Source organism: Felis catus, chromosome D1 (assembly GCF_018350175.1).
Source record: "Felis catus isolate Fca126 chromosome D1, F.catus_Fca126_mat1.0, whole genome shotgun sequence".
NCBI lineage: Eukaryota > Metazoa > Chordata > Mammalia > Carnivora > Felidae > Felis > Felis catus.
This window is the reverse complement of record NC_058377.1, coordinates 58086876-58101831: the sequence shown is the minus strand read 5'-3', so window position 1 is coordinate 58101831 and position 14956 is coordinate 58086876. Positions and strand designations below refer to the sequence as shown.

Here is a 14956-nt window from a genome sequence, read left to right as displayed (position 1 = left end):
TCTACAGACATTTACTAAATGCCACCTACATCATACACTGAGTATGTAAAGTGAACTGACCCTAGGAATAACCAGCTGCTTGGGATACACTGGGAAACACTGGGGCTATAAAGAACATGATAGAGTTCCCCAGAACTTTTCTGCGTGATTATTAATGATGACCTGACTCTTAGCCTGTGCCATTAGAGTGCCCTGGTCTCTAGCCCACCAGTCTCATTCTGCCTTGCCTGTTCTGCTGAATTACAATAATGTCAGAGTTTTAGAGGGAGTCATATTTGATATGAATAGTAGTAATGATCCCTTTCCATTTCCAAAGTGCTTTCACATCCATTATCTCAGTGCCTCTCAAGCCATGTGCTTTTGGAACACTAGTGATCCTAGAGCCAAACCTCTCCTCAAGTGTACTAATGGCAGTCTTCCGCATTTTAGTTTCCACAATTTAGAACCTAAATTTCAGGTTTTTTCCCCAATCAGTTTTACTTGATGAAAACAAATATTAACAGAGAAACTCAGATATGTCTTCTTTTTTTTTTCATATTTTTTGAGATGCAGAGAACTCCATTTATATAATATAACCATATTTTCTGCTAGTAAAGTCATTCTTGTTGTATATGATCCACGTATCTTGACAAACATTTTATGGTGTTTCACAAAGAAAAACATGGTTTTGTTAGGCCCTTTGCAACCAACAAATTTGAAAACCATGCCATTTGATTCACCAACTATCCTGTGAGATAGGCAGGGTGGAAAAGGAAACTGATTGAAGGGCATTAATGATTTCTCTATGACATATGTCTAGTGAATGACGGAACCCAAACAAGAATTCAGTTCAGTCCAACTCAACATTTAATGTTTCTGGGCTCAAGGAATAGAGAAATGAATGAGATGTAGTAGCTTCTTATAGGAATTGAGATAGTAGTTTGGTTGCCATAATAGAGAGATCCACTTAATCTAGAGGCATAAGCAAGATAGAAGCTTACTTCTCTCTCACATAAAAGCATAAGTAGATATTCTAGCTTTTGGCTTTGCCACACTTACCATACTGCTTCTAACCCCTAGTCCTGAGATGGCCGCTCCCTCTTCAGCCATCATGTCCACATTCCATCAAGCAGGCTGGAGAAAGGGAAAGTAGTGTACATAAGCTCTTGTCCCACTGGCCTGAAGTGAGTCATATAACCATACCTAGCTACAAGATTGCTTGGGACATGCAGTTTTTATTATAAATGGTCATATACCCTGCTAAAATCCAGCAGTTCTGTTATTTTTTTTTTACTTTGATTTCCTTAATTATTCTTTCATGAATAAAGTTTGCCATCTGCCAACTGTTGTGTTTCAGCAGTTATCTTATTAAAGGAGAAATGGAGAATAGATATTGAGGAAACTGGCAGGCTCTGCACACTTTGCCTAAAGGGAAAGACAGAGGTTAAGAGAAATGTTTTGGAATTAGGCAGACCTGAGTTAAAGATTCAGCTCTGATGCTTACTAGTTGTACGTCCTTGGATACATTTAACTTTTCCAAGCCAGAGTTTCCTAGGCTTCATGTAGGAATTATACTTCCCAATGTTGTTGTGAGAAATAAATTAAGAAAACTTTAAGTACTTAGCACAGTGTTTGAAACATAGAGCCCATAAGTGGTAATGATGATGGTGATAGCATTAGTCTGCCTTTTTACAATCCCGTAGCATTCTATTTTCCTCTCGTAAAACATGCATCTCCTTAAAATTACTTGTTCTGTATATGCCTTTCCTTATAGATTGTAAGTGTTAGTGAGCAGAGACAATGGCTGTCTTATTACCTATCATATCCCTAATGCTAACCATGGTCTTGCTCATCACTAGTGGTCAGTAAATATTTGTTGAATAAATGCAGAGGCATACATGTGATTGGTAGTGGTATATATGGTGGAGAGTTTGCTATGGGAACACATAAGAGTGGTACCTAATTTAACCTGAGGAATCAGGGAGGGCTTCCTGGAAGAACATGAGCTCAGTCTTAAAAGTAAGTAGGAGTTGCTCACATTAATCATGTGGGGTGAAGAGTCAAAGACTCTGCAAGGAGGGGAAACCTCCTGGGTGAAAGTAGGAAGACACTGAGATGCAATTGGGAAACTTAGGAGTTTTTTATTTTTATTTTTATTAAAAAAAAATTTTTTTTAACCTTTATTTATTTTTGAGACAGAGAGAGACAGAGCATGAACGGGGGAGGGGCAGAGAGAGAGGGAGACACAGAATCAGAAACAGGCTCCAGGCTCTGAGCCGTCAGCCCAGAGCCCGACGCGGGGCTCGAACTCATGGACCACGAGATCATGACCTGAGCCGAAGTCGGACGCTTAACCAACTGAGCCACCCAGGAGTTTTTTAATCATGGGGTCTAAGGTAGGGGATGAGGGACCATAAGACCTGAGAAGTAGGTAGGTCTAAATCAGTCCTTTTTAAAAGATACCATTTATTGGAGCACCTGGGTGGCTTAGTTGGTTAGGCGGTTGACTTTGGCTCAGGTTGTGATCTCACGGTTTGTGGGTTTGAGCCCCACATTGGGCTCTATGCTGACAGCTCGGAGCCTGGAGCCTGTTTCAGGTTCTGTGTCTCCCTCTCTATTCTTGCCCCTCTCCTATTTGTGCTCTATCTCTCTCTCCCTAAAAATAAACAAACATTAAAAAAAGATACCATTTATTAAGTAACTACTATATACCCTTAAGTGTGTCTGCTTACTGCCCTTTCAACTGCAACCAGCAGCTTGGGGAGTTAATCAGCATGGTCCAACAAAGTAGCTTGTGCTGAACTTGCCATGGAGGTGGGCTGCTCTTTATGTTTAAATTGAGATTTGGTCTTTCATGTGTCTCTTCTCTCTCTCTGAACTGTAAATTCCTTGAGGGCTGGGACTGTGTTTTCTGTTTTGTTGGTGTCTTTGCTGAGAGTGATTGAATTAGTACTTTGCATACAGCAGGTGCTTAATAAGTGTTTCATTCTGTAAAGCATGCCAGTAGGATACCAGGAGCATGATTACCTCCAATTTATAGTATCATAATGCTCTATTGGTATGCATTACTCAACCTTTTTTAAAGATACCATTTATTGAGTAACTGCTGTATACCAGATGCTGTAACTACTGTGTACCAGGCTTTAAAAGCATTATTCTATTTTATAATATTATAGTATACTTAACACAATGAGCACTGAGTAATGTATAGAATTGTTCACCTGAAACTAACATAGTACTGTAAGTTAACTATATTGGAATTGAAATTTAAAAACTTAATAAAAAAAAGAAAGTAAAAAAAAAAGTGTTACTCCATTTTATAACATTATAAATAGTGTATTTTATTCAATCCTCAGATATCCTAGTTATTAAAGGCCCTGTCTGAGGACTTTAAGACTCAGAGAGATTAAATAACTTGCCTAATTGGCTAGTAATTTCCAGAGCCAGCATTTGAACCAAGGTGGTCAGAACCTATGTGATGTCTATGCTATTTCCATTTCATATAAATTTACTATTTCAAGCATCACAAGAACTTTAGGTGTTACAGGTGAAGAAACGGACACCTAGAGAGGTCATTCAATGTCATTTAGTGACTAAGCAGACAGGATTTGAGTCCAGATTTTCTTTGGCTTCCATCTAAGTGTAGTGTTCTTTATGCAGTACCAGGCTGTGACTTTTGGCCATCCTAGTCAGGGCCAGGCCTTCTGTCTGGTGTGTGTCTCTTGAGTATGTCACATTGAGTTATAAACATAGTCACTTGATTTCTGTGCACCTCATAAACTCAGTATGGACTGTTCAGAGTACCATCACCAAATCATTCAGGTCCCCAGGTATAAATTAAAAAAAAATTTTTTTTAACGTTTATTTTTTTTTGAGAGACAGAGACAGAGTGCAAGTGGGGGAGGGGCAGAGAGAGAGGGAGACACAGAATCTGAAGCAGGCTCTAGGCTCTGAGCTGTCAGCCCAGAGCACGACTCAGGGCTCGAACCCACGAACCGATGAGATCATGACCTGAGCCAAAGTTGGACCCTTAACCGACTGAGCCACCCAGGTGCCCCCTCAGGTGTAAATTTTTAAATTTTCATCACCAGAATTTTTGGAAGCTAAATATGCTGCAGGCATATTTGCCTTTTCATTTGAGGATTAGGATGGTACTATTCCTTCCCAATTTTCCCACCTGGAAAATGCCACCTATTAGGCAGATATTATCACTTTCACAGAATCTAGAGGAGAGAGCCTGGGCTTGGGGCCCCAGACCCAGCTTCTAGCCATGGTTAGACATAAAGTGGTTATCTTTGCCATGTCCTTACTATTGTGACTGTAAACAAGTCATTTCCCCCTTCTGGGTTTCAGCTTTCCCCTTGGTTAAAATTAGGGAGGGAAAGAAAGAGAGACTATATTGTTTCTGAGATCCCTTGCAGTTACAGCAGCCTGTCATTCTAATCTGACTCCTTTCTCTATCTGCCTGTTCCCAGCAAATTTCCTAGTAACCTTGGGCAAGTGAGGTACTTTCAGAGGATCTCAGTTTTCTCTCTGTAAAATGGGGATAATAATGTAGACTTTTTTTTTACAAAAATGGTTTAGTAATATATCCCATGGCCTATTTGGAAGATCATAGTACAATCCTATAGGGATCTAAGAATGGCCACCCTGGGCCATCACACACTGAATACAGGTCAGTCACAGGAATGCCGAAGTTTGATGGTGGATACTAGTAGTCCATTGTCCCTGCTGCCTTTCTCCTATCTTCTCTTCCTTTCCTGCCTGACTCTCCTCCATGTGCAACTAGGGTGGGCTTCCCCAAACACAGCGCATGTACATCCTTTGCACAATATCTTTGTTTTTTTAATTTTTAAAAAATATTTATTTATTTTTGAGAGAGGGAGAGACAGAGTATGAGTGGGGAAGGGGCAGAGAGATGGGGAGACACAGAATCAGAAGCAGGCTCCAGGCTCTGAGCTGTCAGCACAGAGCCCGACGTGAGGCTCGAACCCATGAACTGTGAGATCATGACCTGAGCCAAAGTTGGACACTCAACCAACTGAGCCACCCACGTGCCCCTGCACAATATCTTTAATAACTCCCCATGGTGGTCATAAGGGCATAAACTCAGGCAGTAGGGTTAGAAAGGAGGGGATGGATATGAGAAAGATTGTACGGGTAAAATTATAGGAACTGGTGACTGATATTATATGAAGGCAAGCTCTTGCTGGCTATGCTGTGCCCTGGCTCAGAACTGAAATATAATGTCACAGTGGGCTGCTGATAGTGTGGATCGGCCCAGGCATATCTAGGCCAACACAGAAAAGCAAGTGAGATGCCAAGAGGGATACTGGAATCAGCTTTTTTGGTTTTGTTTTGTTCCCCTAAAGTGACACCTTTGAAGAGCCTGGCATTTTCCCTGGTTATAAAAGCTTTCTAAAGGCTTCAGAGAAGCTCCTCCCCTCTCTGCTGGAAAATTTTAGCAGCTCCTCATTGCATTCCTACGTTAGCATTCTTCACAGCTCTGACTGCAGTGCTGAATGTCTTGATGAGAAGTCTGGATCATTGCATTTGGCCACGAATGTGGTAGGCTCTGAAAAAGAGAGAGACAAGCTCCTGTTCTTTGATGGTTGGTCTCTAGAGGTTGGCTTCTCACTCATAGCAAAGTCTAGGACCCTGGGGTGGCCACCACTGTTAAGAATTTTAGCAATGAGAAATTATAAGAGACTATATACATAATAAAGAAGTGGGGAAGACTTTCATCATAAAGATGGGAAATCCAGAAACTATAAAGGCTATAAAAAGAATTTTAGCAATGCAGAGGCTGCAGTGGAAAAATCCCTGTATTGGGGGTCAGGAGGTCTGGGTTTTAGTACCTAGGATCTGCTTGTCTGGCTGTGTGGCTCTGGGGGACATGTTTAATTTCTCTGGGCTTCGTATTCTTCCCCTGCAAAGATGAAGAATTGGGACACAATTGTCTCTAAATGCTGTCCAGCTCTAAAATTCTAAACTTGTGATTCATTGCATGTTTTCTCTTTGCCAGGCCCTGTGCTAGATTGGAATATAAAAGTGAAAATAGCAATAAAAGTTTATATATATTCAGTGTTTAATTATGTGGCACAGATTGTATTAACCACCTTACATAATATTTTGTTCAGTTTTCAGAACATCCCTGTGAGATCAGGTCTGTCATCAGTATTACTGGTCTTGTGAAAGGATCATTTCTTGGTCTTCCTCCTCCTCTCCTAGATTGGGCCTCTGCTATCTTGGACTGACCCAGCAGTGATGGGAGAGAATCATTCCAGGTGCTTTGCCAGGAACAGTTCTGCTGTAGCAGCTACTAGGCTGTTGGCTGTTAGATAGGGGTGACTTAAGACATGTAAATAGAGGTAGATTTTTGACCTTTTTCTTCAAAAAACTATTTCTTTTTTTTTTAAATGTTTATATTTTTGAGAGAGCACATGCCACATGCAAGTGTGCACACCTGTGAGTGGGGAGGGGCAGAAAGAGAGGGAGGCAGGATCCCAAGCGGGCTCTGTGCTGACAGCAGAGAGGCTGATAATGGGGCTCGAACTTACAAACTGTGAGATCATGACCTGAGCCGAAGTCAGACATTTGACCTACTGAGCCACCCAGGCACCCCTTAAAGAATCTATTTCTACCAAATAGTAGGACTTATCGTAAATGTTCAATAGTTAAGATGTGGTATTGGCTCAAGGACAGACAAATAGCCCAACAGAACAGAATAAAGAGTATAGAAACTGATCCATATATCTGTGAGCACTTAGATGACAAAAGTGACACTACCGTCCAATGGTGCTAAGTCAACTGGACTGGATGACTGTGAAAAAAAATTACTCTTTTAAAAAAAAATTTTTTTTTAAATATTTATTTTTGAGAGACAGAGAGAGGCATAGCATGAGCAGGGGAGGGGGAGAGAGAGACACACACAGAATCCGAAGCAGGCTCTAGGCTCTGAGCTGTTTGTTAGCACAGAGCCCGACACGGGGCTCGAACTCACGAACTGCAAGACCATGACCTGAGCCGAAGTCGGATGCTCAACCGACTGAGCCACCCAGGCACCCCGAAAAAAATTACTCTTGACTCCTATTTCATACAATACACAAAAATTACTTTAAGATGGATTGTAGATCTAAATGTAAATATTAAAATAATCTACAACTAGAAGATGACATATGAGAATATCTTCACAATATTAAGGTAGAGATTTCTTAAACAGGACACACAAATCACTATAACTGTAAAAGAAAGAATGAGTAAATTGAATTACATAAAAAATAAGAACTTCTACTCATCAAGGTGCACTATTTTTTTTTTTAATTTTTTTTTCAACGTTTTTTATTTTTATTTTTGGGACAGAGAGAGACAGAGAGAGACAGAGCATGAACGGGGGAGGGGCAGAGAGAGAGGGAGACACAGAATCGGAAACAGGCTCCAGGCTCTGAGCCATTAGCCCAGAGCCTGACACGAGGCTCGAACTCACGGACCGCGAGATCATGACCTGGCTGAAGTCGGACGCTTAACTGACTGCGCCACCCAGGCGCCCCAAGGTGCACTATTAAAATATGAAAGGGAAGCTATAGGGAGGGAGCTGATATTTGCAGTATGTATATTTAACAAAGGATCATATCTAGAATATAGAAAGAATCTACACATCAGTAAGAGAAAGGCAGACAACCTAATCTAAAAAATGGGCAAAATACTTGAATAGGCATGTTACAAAAGAGAGTATCCAAATGGAAAGGTGCTCAGGCTCAATAGACCCAAAAGAACTGCAAGTTAAAACCCTAATTCATTACAATTTAATACCAACCAGGATGGCTAAAGCAAACCAGAAAACTCAACTACACTAAGTTTTGTGTTGGCAAGAATGTAGAGCAGTTAGAACTCTCATTCATCCGGTGGGAGAAGAAATTGGAAACATCTTTGTAAAACTGAGAGTACTTATTAAAGATGAACATATGCATACTCTATAATTCAATAGTTCAGAGTGTAGGTATTCATGATGTGCTATTAATTATGGACATATGTTAGAAACAATCCAAATTTCCATCAGCTGTAAAAAGGATAAATTGTTGCATATTCATACAATAGACTACTAGAGCAATGAGAAGGAAAGAACTGCTATTTCACCAAATACATGATGAATCTTACAAATATAATGAATGAAAGAAGGCAGACATAAAAGATAACATAGCGTATCATTCCATTTACATTAATTTCAAGAACAGGCAAAATCATTCTATGGTTTTAGAAGTAAGAATAGTGGTCATTTATTTGAGGAGCACGAGCTTTTGGGATGCTAGTAGTCGTCTATGTGTTATTCAGGATACTGATTATACAGATATTTTCACTTTGTGAAAATTCATTGAGTTGTGTACTTATGCATTGTTTTCAGTATGTGTATTTAAAAATTTTTTTAAATGTTTTATTCATTTTTTGAGAGAGAGACAGAGAGACAGAGCGCAAGCAGGGGAGGGGCAGAGAGAGAAGGAGACACAGAATCCAAAGCAGGCTCCAGGCTCTGAGCTGTCAGCACAGAGCCCAATGTGGGGCTCAAACTCATGAACCAAGAGATCATGACCTGAGCCGGAGCTGGATGCTTAACCAACTGAGCCACCCAAGCACCACTTTAGTATGCGTATTATATTGCAATAAAACTTTTACTAAAAAAATTTTCTTAAAAATATGGTAGAGTTTAAGATTCTAGTTTTGAACTGACAAAAGATTAACTTTATTAAAAATTCAAAAAATATACAAGAGAAATAGCTAAAAAAGTCTCCTTCCCATTCCTATGCCCAAGCTATCCAGTTCCCTCACAGGGAGCCAATGATATTAGTATTTTTGTGCATCCTTCCAGACATATTTTTAATATATGAGCAAATAAATACGTATGTAATTACACACACACGCACGCACACGCACACACACACCCTTTTTTGGTATGCATGGCAATATTCTGAGCATGTTATCCTACAGTTTGCTTTTATCATTTATTTTAAAGACTTTTCCATATAGTACAGAAAGAAATTCCTATTCCTTCTTAAAGCTGCATAATGTATACTATTGTATGAATGTTCCATGATTTATTTAACAAGTCCCCCACTCTTGATGGGGATTCAGGTTAGATTATTTCTGGTTGAGAAGATTTCTTGATCCTGATCTATGTTGGGTTAAATATCTATTTTCCCAGGCCTCATTTTAACTTTTTACCACAGCCTGCACAGGTTGATATGTAGTGAAGCAATATAAAAGGGTAAAGTAGAAATAATTTGTCTATTTCTTGGGGCGCCTATGTGGTTCAGTTGGTTAAGAGTCTGACTTCAGCTCAGGTTATGATCTCATGGTTTGTGGGTTCAAGCCCTGCGTTGGGCTCTGTGCTGACAGCTCAGAGCCTGGAGCCTGCTTTGGATTCTGTGTCTCCCTTTCTCTCTGTTCCCCTCCTCAACTAATGCTCTGTCTCCTTCTGTCTCTCAAAAATGAACGAATGTTAAAATTTTTTTTAATGAAAAAAAAGAAATAATTTGTCTATTTCTCAATTTTTTTTAAAGAAAGATTGGGGGCTCCTGGGTGGCTCAGTTGGTTAAGCATCTGACTCTTGGTTTCGGCCCAGGTCATGATCTCGCAGTTCATGAGATCTAGCCCTGCGTAGGGCTCTGAGCTGATGGTGGGGAGCCTGCTTGGGATTCTCTCTCTCTCTCTCTCTCTCTCTCTCTCTCTCTCTCTGCTCCTCCCTGTGTGCACACACACACTCTCTCTCTCTCTCAAAATAAATAAACTTAAAAAAAAAAAAAGGAAGACTAAATGACTGCAGAAATTGAAAGCTGCAGGGGCTGGAAGAGAACTAATCCTGGGTTTCCTTGCAATTGATTTAAGATTCTAATGAAAGCTGAGGATTCTTTCCTTCAGAAAAATATGCATGCTGGTAAAATTTTGCATATAAATTTTGGGGTTGATAGACCATTTGAAATTCCTCCATGGATTCTAGATTAAGAATCAAAAAACCCACCAATTTGAAAATTGGGAAACTGGGGGCCAGAGATGAGAGATGGGTTTCATATCAAGTTAATTGCAGAAGATAGTCACTTGTATTTGTGTTAAAGGAATGCCAGCAATATTCCCTCTCCTTTTGTTGGCTGATGTCATAGCCCAGACTGGTAAGGGAAGCTACTCTTTCCTTCCCAAAGAAACTTCAATTTGAAGGTAGGGTAACCTAAGACAAAAATGGTAAATTTATTTGAAAGATTGATTTCTTTGATAACAAGACGGGATGATTAGAATTTTTTGTGTAATGCTTTGATTTATTTTCTTTCTCCTTTTGTTTTTGGTTCAGCCCAAGAAGAAGAGAGGAAAAGTGGAAGTGAGACCCATTAATTTGGGAACAGATTATGAATATGGGGTTTTAAACATTCACCTGACTGCATACGACATGGCCCTGGCAGAGAGTTATGCCCAATATGTTCACAACCTCTGCAACCATCTATCCATTAAAGTTGAGGAAAGGTATGAAGGATGCCTTTGCATGGGATGTTTTTGGTGTGAGTGGCATGCTCTGCTTTGTCGTTAAATGAGGTTTTGAGGTGTAATTTACATTTAGTAAAATTCATCCTTTTAGGTATATAGTTTACCACAATCAGAATGTAGAACAGTTCTATTAACCCCAAAATTTCCCCAGTGCCCTGGTGTAGTCAAATCCCAACCAACAATTGATTTGCTGTCCCTGTTGTTTTAATTTCTCCAGAACATCATGTAAATGGAATCATACGGTATGTAGCTTTTTGTGTCTGTCCTCTTTCACTTAGCATAATACACTTAATATTCATCCATGTTTTTGCAAGTATTTTATTGCTGAGTAGTATTCCATTAAATGCTGGACCTTAATTGGTTTATCCATTCACCAGTTGATGTACATTTTCATTGTTCTCTAGTTTATTGGTAATTATAAATAAAGCTGTCATAAGCATTCTCATGCATATATCTTTTCTCCTGGATAGCTACCTAAACCTGGGATTTGGAGATTGTATGGTGAATGTATGTTTAACTTCATAAGAAACTGATGTCTGTTTTCCAAAGTGGCTGCACCATTTTGTTTTCCCACCAACAATGTATGAGAGTTACAGTAACTCCTTTTCCTGGGCAGCACTTGGTATTGTCATTTTTTTCCCTAAAGATATATCTAATAGATATATAGTATTTCATAGTGAGTGGTCTTAATTTTCATTTCCCTAATAAATAATGATTTTGATATCTTTTCATGTGCTAATTTGGTATATATTTGCTTTGATGACTGTTCGGATCTTTTGTCCATTTTTAAAATTGGGTTGTTTGTTTTCTTATAATTAAGTTATGAAAATTCTTTATCTATTTTTGGATACAAGTTCTTTTTCAGTATGCTTTGCAAATATTTTCTTCCTGTCTGTGACTTATCTTGTCATCTTCTTAGCTGAGTCCTTTGGAAGGCAGACTTTTTTCAAGTTTGATGAAGTTCAGTTTATTAATTTTTTTTTTATTCATGCTTTTATGTCATATCTAAGAAAGTATTGTCTAACCCAAGATCACAAAGATATTCTCCTGTGTTTTCTTCTAAAGGTTCTATATTTTTAAGTTTTACTTGTAGGTCCATGATCCATTTTGAGTTATTTTTGTATATGGTATGAGATATGAATCAAAGTGTTTTTGGGTTTTTTTTCATGTAAGTAACCAGTTGTTCCAGCACCACTTGTTAAAAAGATTTTCTAGCTTTTATCAAATTGTCTTAGCACTTTTTGAAAGTCAGTTAACCATGTATGTGTGGGTATATTTCTGGACTCTCTTCTGTTACAGCGATGTATGTATCTATACTTATACCAATACCAGACTGTCTTGATTACTGTAGCTGGATTACTGAAACTACAACTTTTTTTTTTTCAAAATTATTTTGGCTGTCCTAGGTCACTTGGTTTTCCTTAAACGTTTTATAATTATAGTTTGTCGATTTCTACAGAAAGGAACCTGATGGGATTTTATTGGGATTGTGTTGAATCTGTAGGTCAATTTGAAGAGAATTGACAACTATTTTGATTCCTCTGATCCTTTAACGAGGTATATCTCCCCATTTATTTAGGCTTTCTTCGCCTGCTCTGGTTGTCATTTACTCTTTGGATTTGTTGGAAAACTGTAGGGGAAGAGAACTAACAATTACTGGCTATCTACTCCAGGCCAGGCACTTTACATATCTTATCTCTCAGGGTTTCAGAAGGTGTGAGATGCCCTGTAGTTTGCTTTAAATAACATTAAATCACATGGTGAGAGATTTCTTCCCTTTTTAACTCTCATTCATCCTAATTATGTCAAGGAGAGATTTTTTAGTGTGGTTCTGGTATGTCCTTAACACCACTCTAGCACTTCCTAATCTTTATAGCAGAGAAAGGACCTCAGACTCAAGAGTCTTTGTCTAGCAATCATGTCTAACGAGAATTTTATACCATTATTTTGTTTCTGTTTTACTTTTTTTTTTAATATATGAAATTTATTGTCAAATTGGTTTCCATACAACACCAGTGCTCATCCCAAAAGGTGCCCTCCTCAATACCCATCACCCACCCTCCCCTTCCTCCCACCCCCCATCAACCCTCAGTTTATTCTTAGTTTTTATCTGTTGTTTTTTTTTTTTAATTTTTTTTCAACATTTATTTATTTTTGGGACAGAGAGAGACAGAGCATGAACGGGGGAGGGTCAGAGAGAGAGGGAGACACAGAATCGGAAACAGGCTCCAGGCTCTGAGCCATCAGCCCAGAGCCTGACGCGGGGCTCGAACTCACGGACGGCGAGATCGTGACCTGGCTGAAGTCGGACGCTTAACCGACTGCACCACCCAGGCGCCCCTCTGTTGTACTTTTTAAAAGTAAGCTCTAGGCTCAGCATGGGACTTGAACTCATGATCCTGAGATTAAGAGTCATGTGTTCTGGGGCACCTGTCATGTGTTCTGTGGTTCAGTTGGTTGAGTGTCTGACTCTTGATTTCAGCTCAGGTCATGATCTCATGGTTCGTGAGTTGGAGCCCCACGTGGGGCTCTGTGCTGACAGCATGAAGCCTGCTTGGGATTCTCTCTCTCCCTCTCTCTGCCCTTCCCTCCGCAAAATAAATAAACTTAAAAAAAAAAAAAGTGTCATATATTCTACGGACTGAGCCAGCCAGGCACCCCCATTGTAATTTTTTTTTAACTTCTATGGATGGCAGCTGATACTGGTCTTCCATTTACAATAGTGATATAAAGTCAGGCTTACTGAGATATAGTTTAAATTCAGTAAAATTCACCCCTTTAGTGAACAATTTCTGAGTTTTGACAAATGACAGTATGTACTATCATCATCCAAATGTAGGACATTTACATTATCCCAAGAAGTTCCCTCCCACGTTTGTAGTCAGTCCCTCCTCTTAGCCCTAGTCCCTCACAACTAATGATCTGTTTTCTGCCCCTATAGTTTTTAATACTTTTTAAAAAAAATGTTTACTTGGGGCGCCTGGGTGGTTCAGTCGGTTGAGCATCCGACTTCAGCTCAGGTCACGATCTCGCAGTCCGTGAGTTCGAGCCCTGCGTCGGGCTGTGTGCTGACAGCTCGGAGCCTGGAGCCTTGCTTCGGATTCTGTGTCTCCCTCTCTCTCTGTCCCTCCCCTGTTCATGCTCTGTCTCTCTCTGTCTCAAAAATAAATAAATGTTTAAAAAAAAATTTTTTTTAAAAAGTTTACTTATTTTTGGGAGAGAGAGAAAGAAGAGAACAAGTGAGGGAGGGGCAGAGAGAGAGAGAGAAAGGGAGACACAGAATCCAAAGCAGGCTCCAGGCTCTGAACTGTCAGCACAGAGCCCAACATAGGACTTTAACCCATGAACTGCAAGATCATGACCAGAGCTGATGTTGGAGGCTTAACCGTCTGAGCCACCTAGGTGCCCCTATAGTTTTTGCCTTTTCCAGAATGTCATATAAGTGGGATTATACAGTATTTTTCCTTTTGAGTCTGCTTCTTTCACTTAGGATAATGTATTTGAGATTGATCTATGATGTTGCCCGTATCAGGTAGTTTGTTCCTTTTTGCTGCCGATTAGCATTTCATTGAGTGGATGCTTGTTTGTTTATCCATTCAACAGTTGAAGGACATTTGTATTGTTTCCTGTTTTGGGCAGTTATAAATAAAGCCACTATAAACATGTACAGCTTTTTGTGAGAACATGTTTTCATTTCTCTAGGAATTTGATTGCTGGGTCGAATGGTAAGGGCAGTGGATGTTTAAATTTATAAGAAACTGCCAAACTGTTTTCCAAAGTGGCTTTACCATTTTCTTACACATCAGCAACTTGAATTCCAGTTGCTCTACATTTCAAGTCTCTCTTTTATTTTTTTTTAAGTTTATTTATTTATTGAAAGAGAGAAAAAATGTGAGCAGGGGAGGGGCCGAGGGAGAGGGAGAGAGAGAATCCCAAGCAGGCTCCATGCTCACTGTGGAGCTAAATGCAGGGCTCAATCTCATGACTGTGAGATCATGACCGGAGCGGAAATCAAGAGTTGGATGCTTAACCAACTGAGCCACCCAGGTGCCCCTCAAGTTTATTTTTTAAATAATTTTTTAAGTGAACTGATTTAAAGAAAAATCATTTTGGTGGTTTGCCATTTATTGCCATATTATTTAAAGAATAATCATTTTGGTGGTTTGCCATTGTGGCAAGTAATACGTGTCCCGGTGTGTGGATATGGTAAAAATTATACTTTCTTACTCATTAGATAGCAGTATATTCCCATTTTGCAAATGAGGAAACCAAGGCCCAGAAGGCCCAAAAGTCACAAAACCAATAAGTGGCCTAGATTTAACTCATTTCTGCCTGTCTCCCAGTATTTTTAATCGTATAGGGTCTAATTTAAATTCTTAAGCTAAATTTGAACTTTTAAACCTTGGTAACGTGGAATATAACTGTGCTAAACATGCACTTGAAAAGATTG

The 14956-nt window shown here is 39.4% G+C and overlaps 1 protein-coding gene across 1 annotated transcript in view; it reads left to right on the top strand.

Moving 5' to 3' along the window:
- Positions 1–14956, top strand: part of MRPL48 (mitochondrial ribosomal protein L48) — a 68650-nt gene that overhangs the window by 44462 nt on the left and 9232 nt on the right. The window contains exon 9 of the mRNA XM_019811839.3: positions 10316–10485. Coding sequence (XP_019667398.2) covers positions 10316–10485 — 170 coding nt within the window. The remainder of the gene's footprint in view (positions 1–10315; positions 10486–14956) is intronic.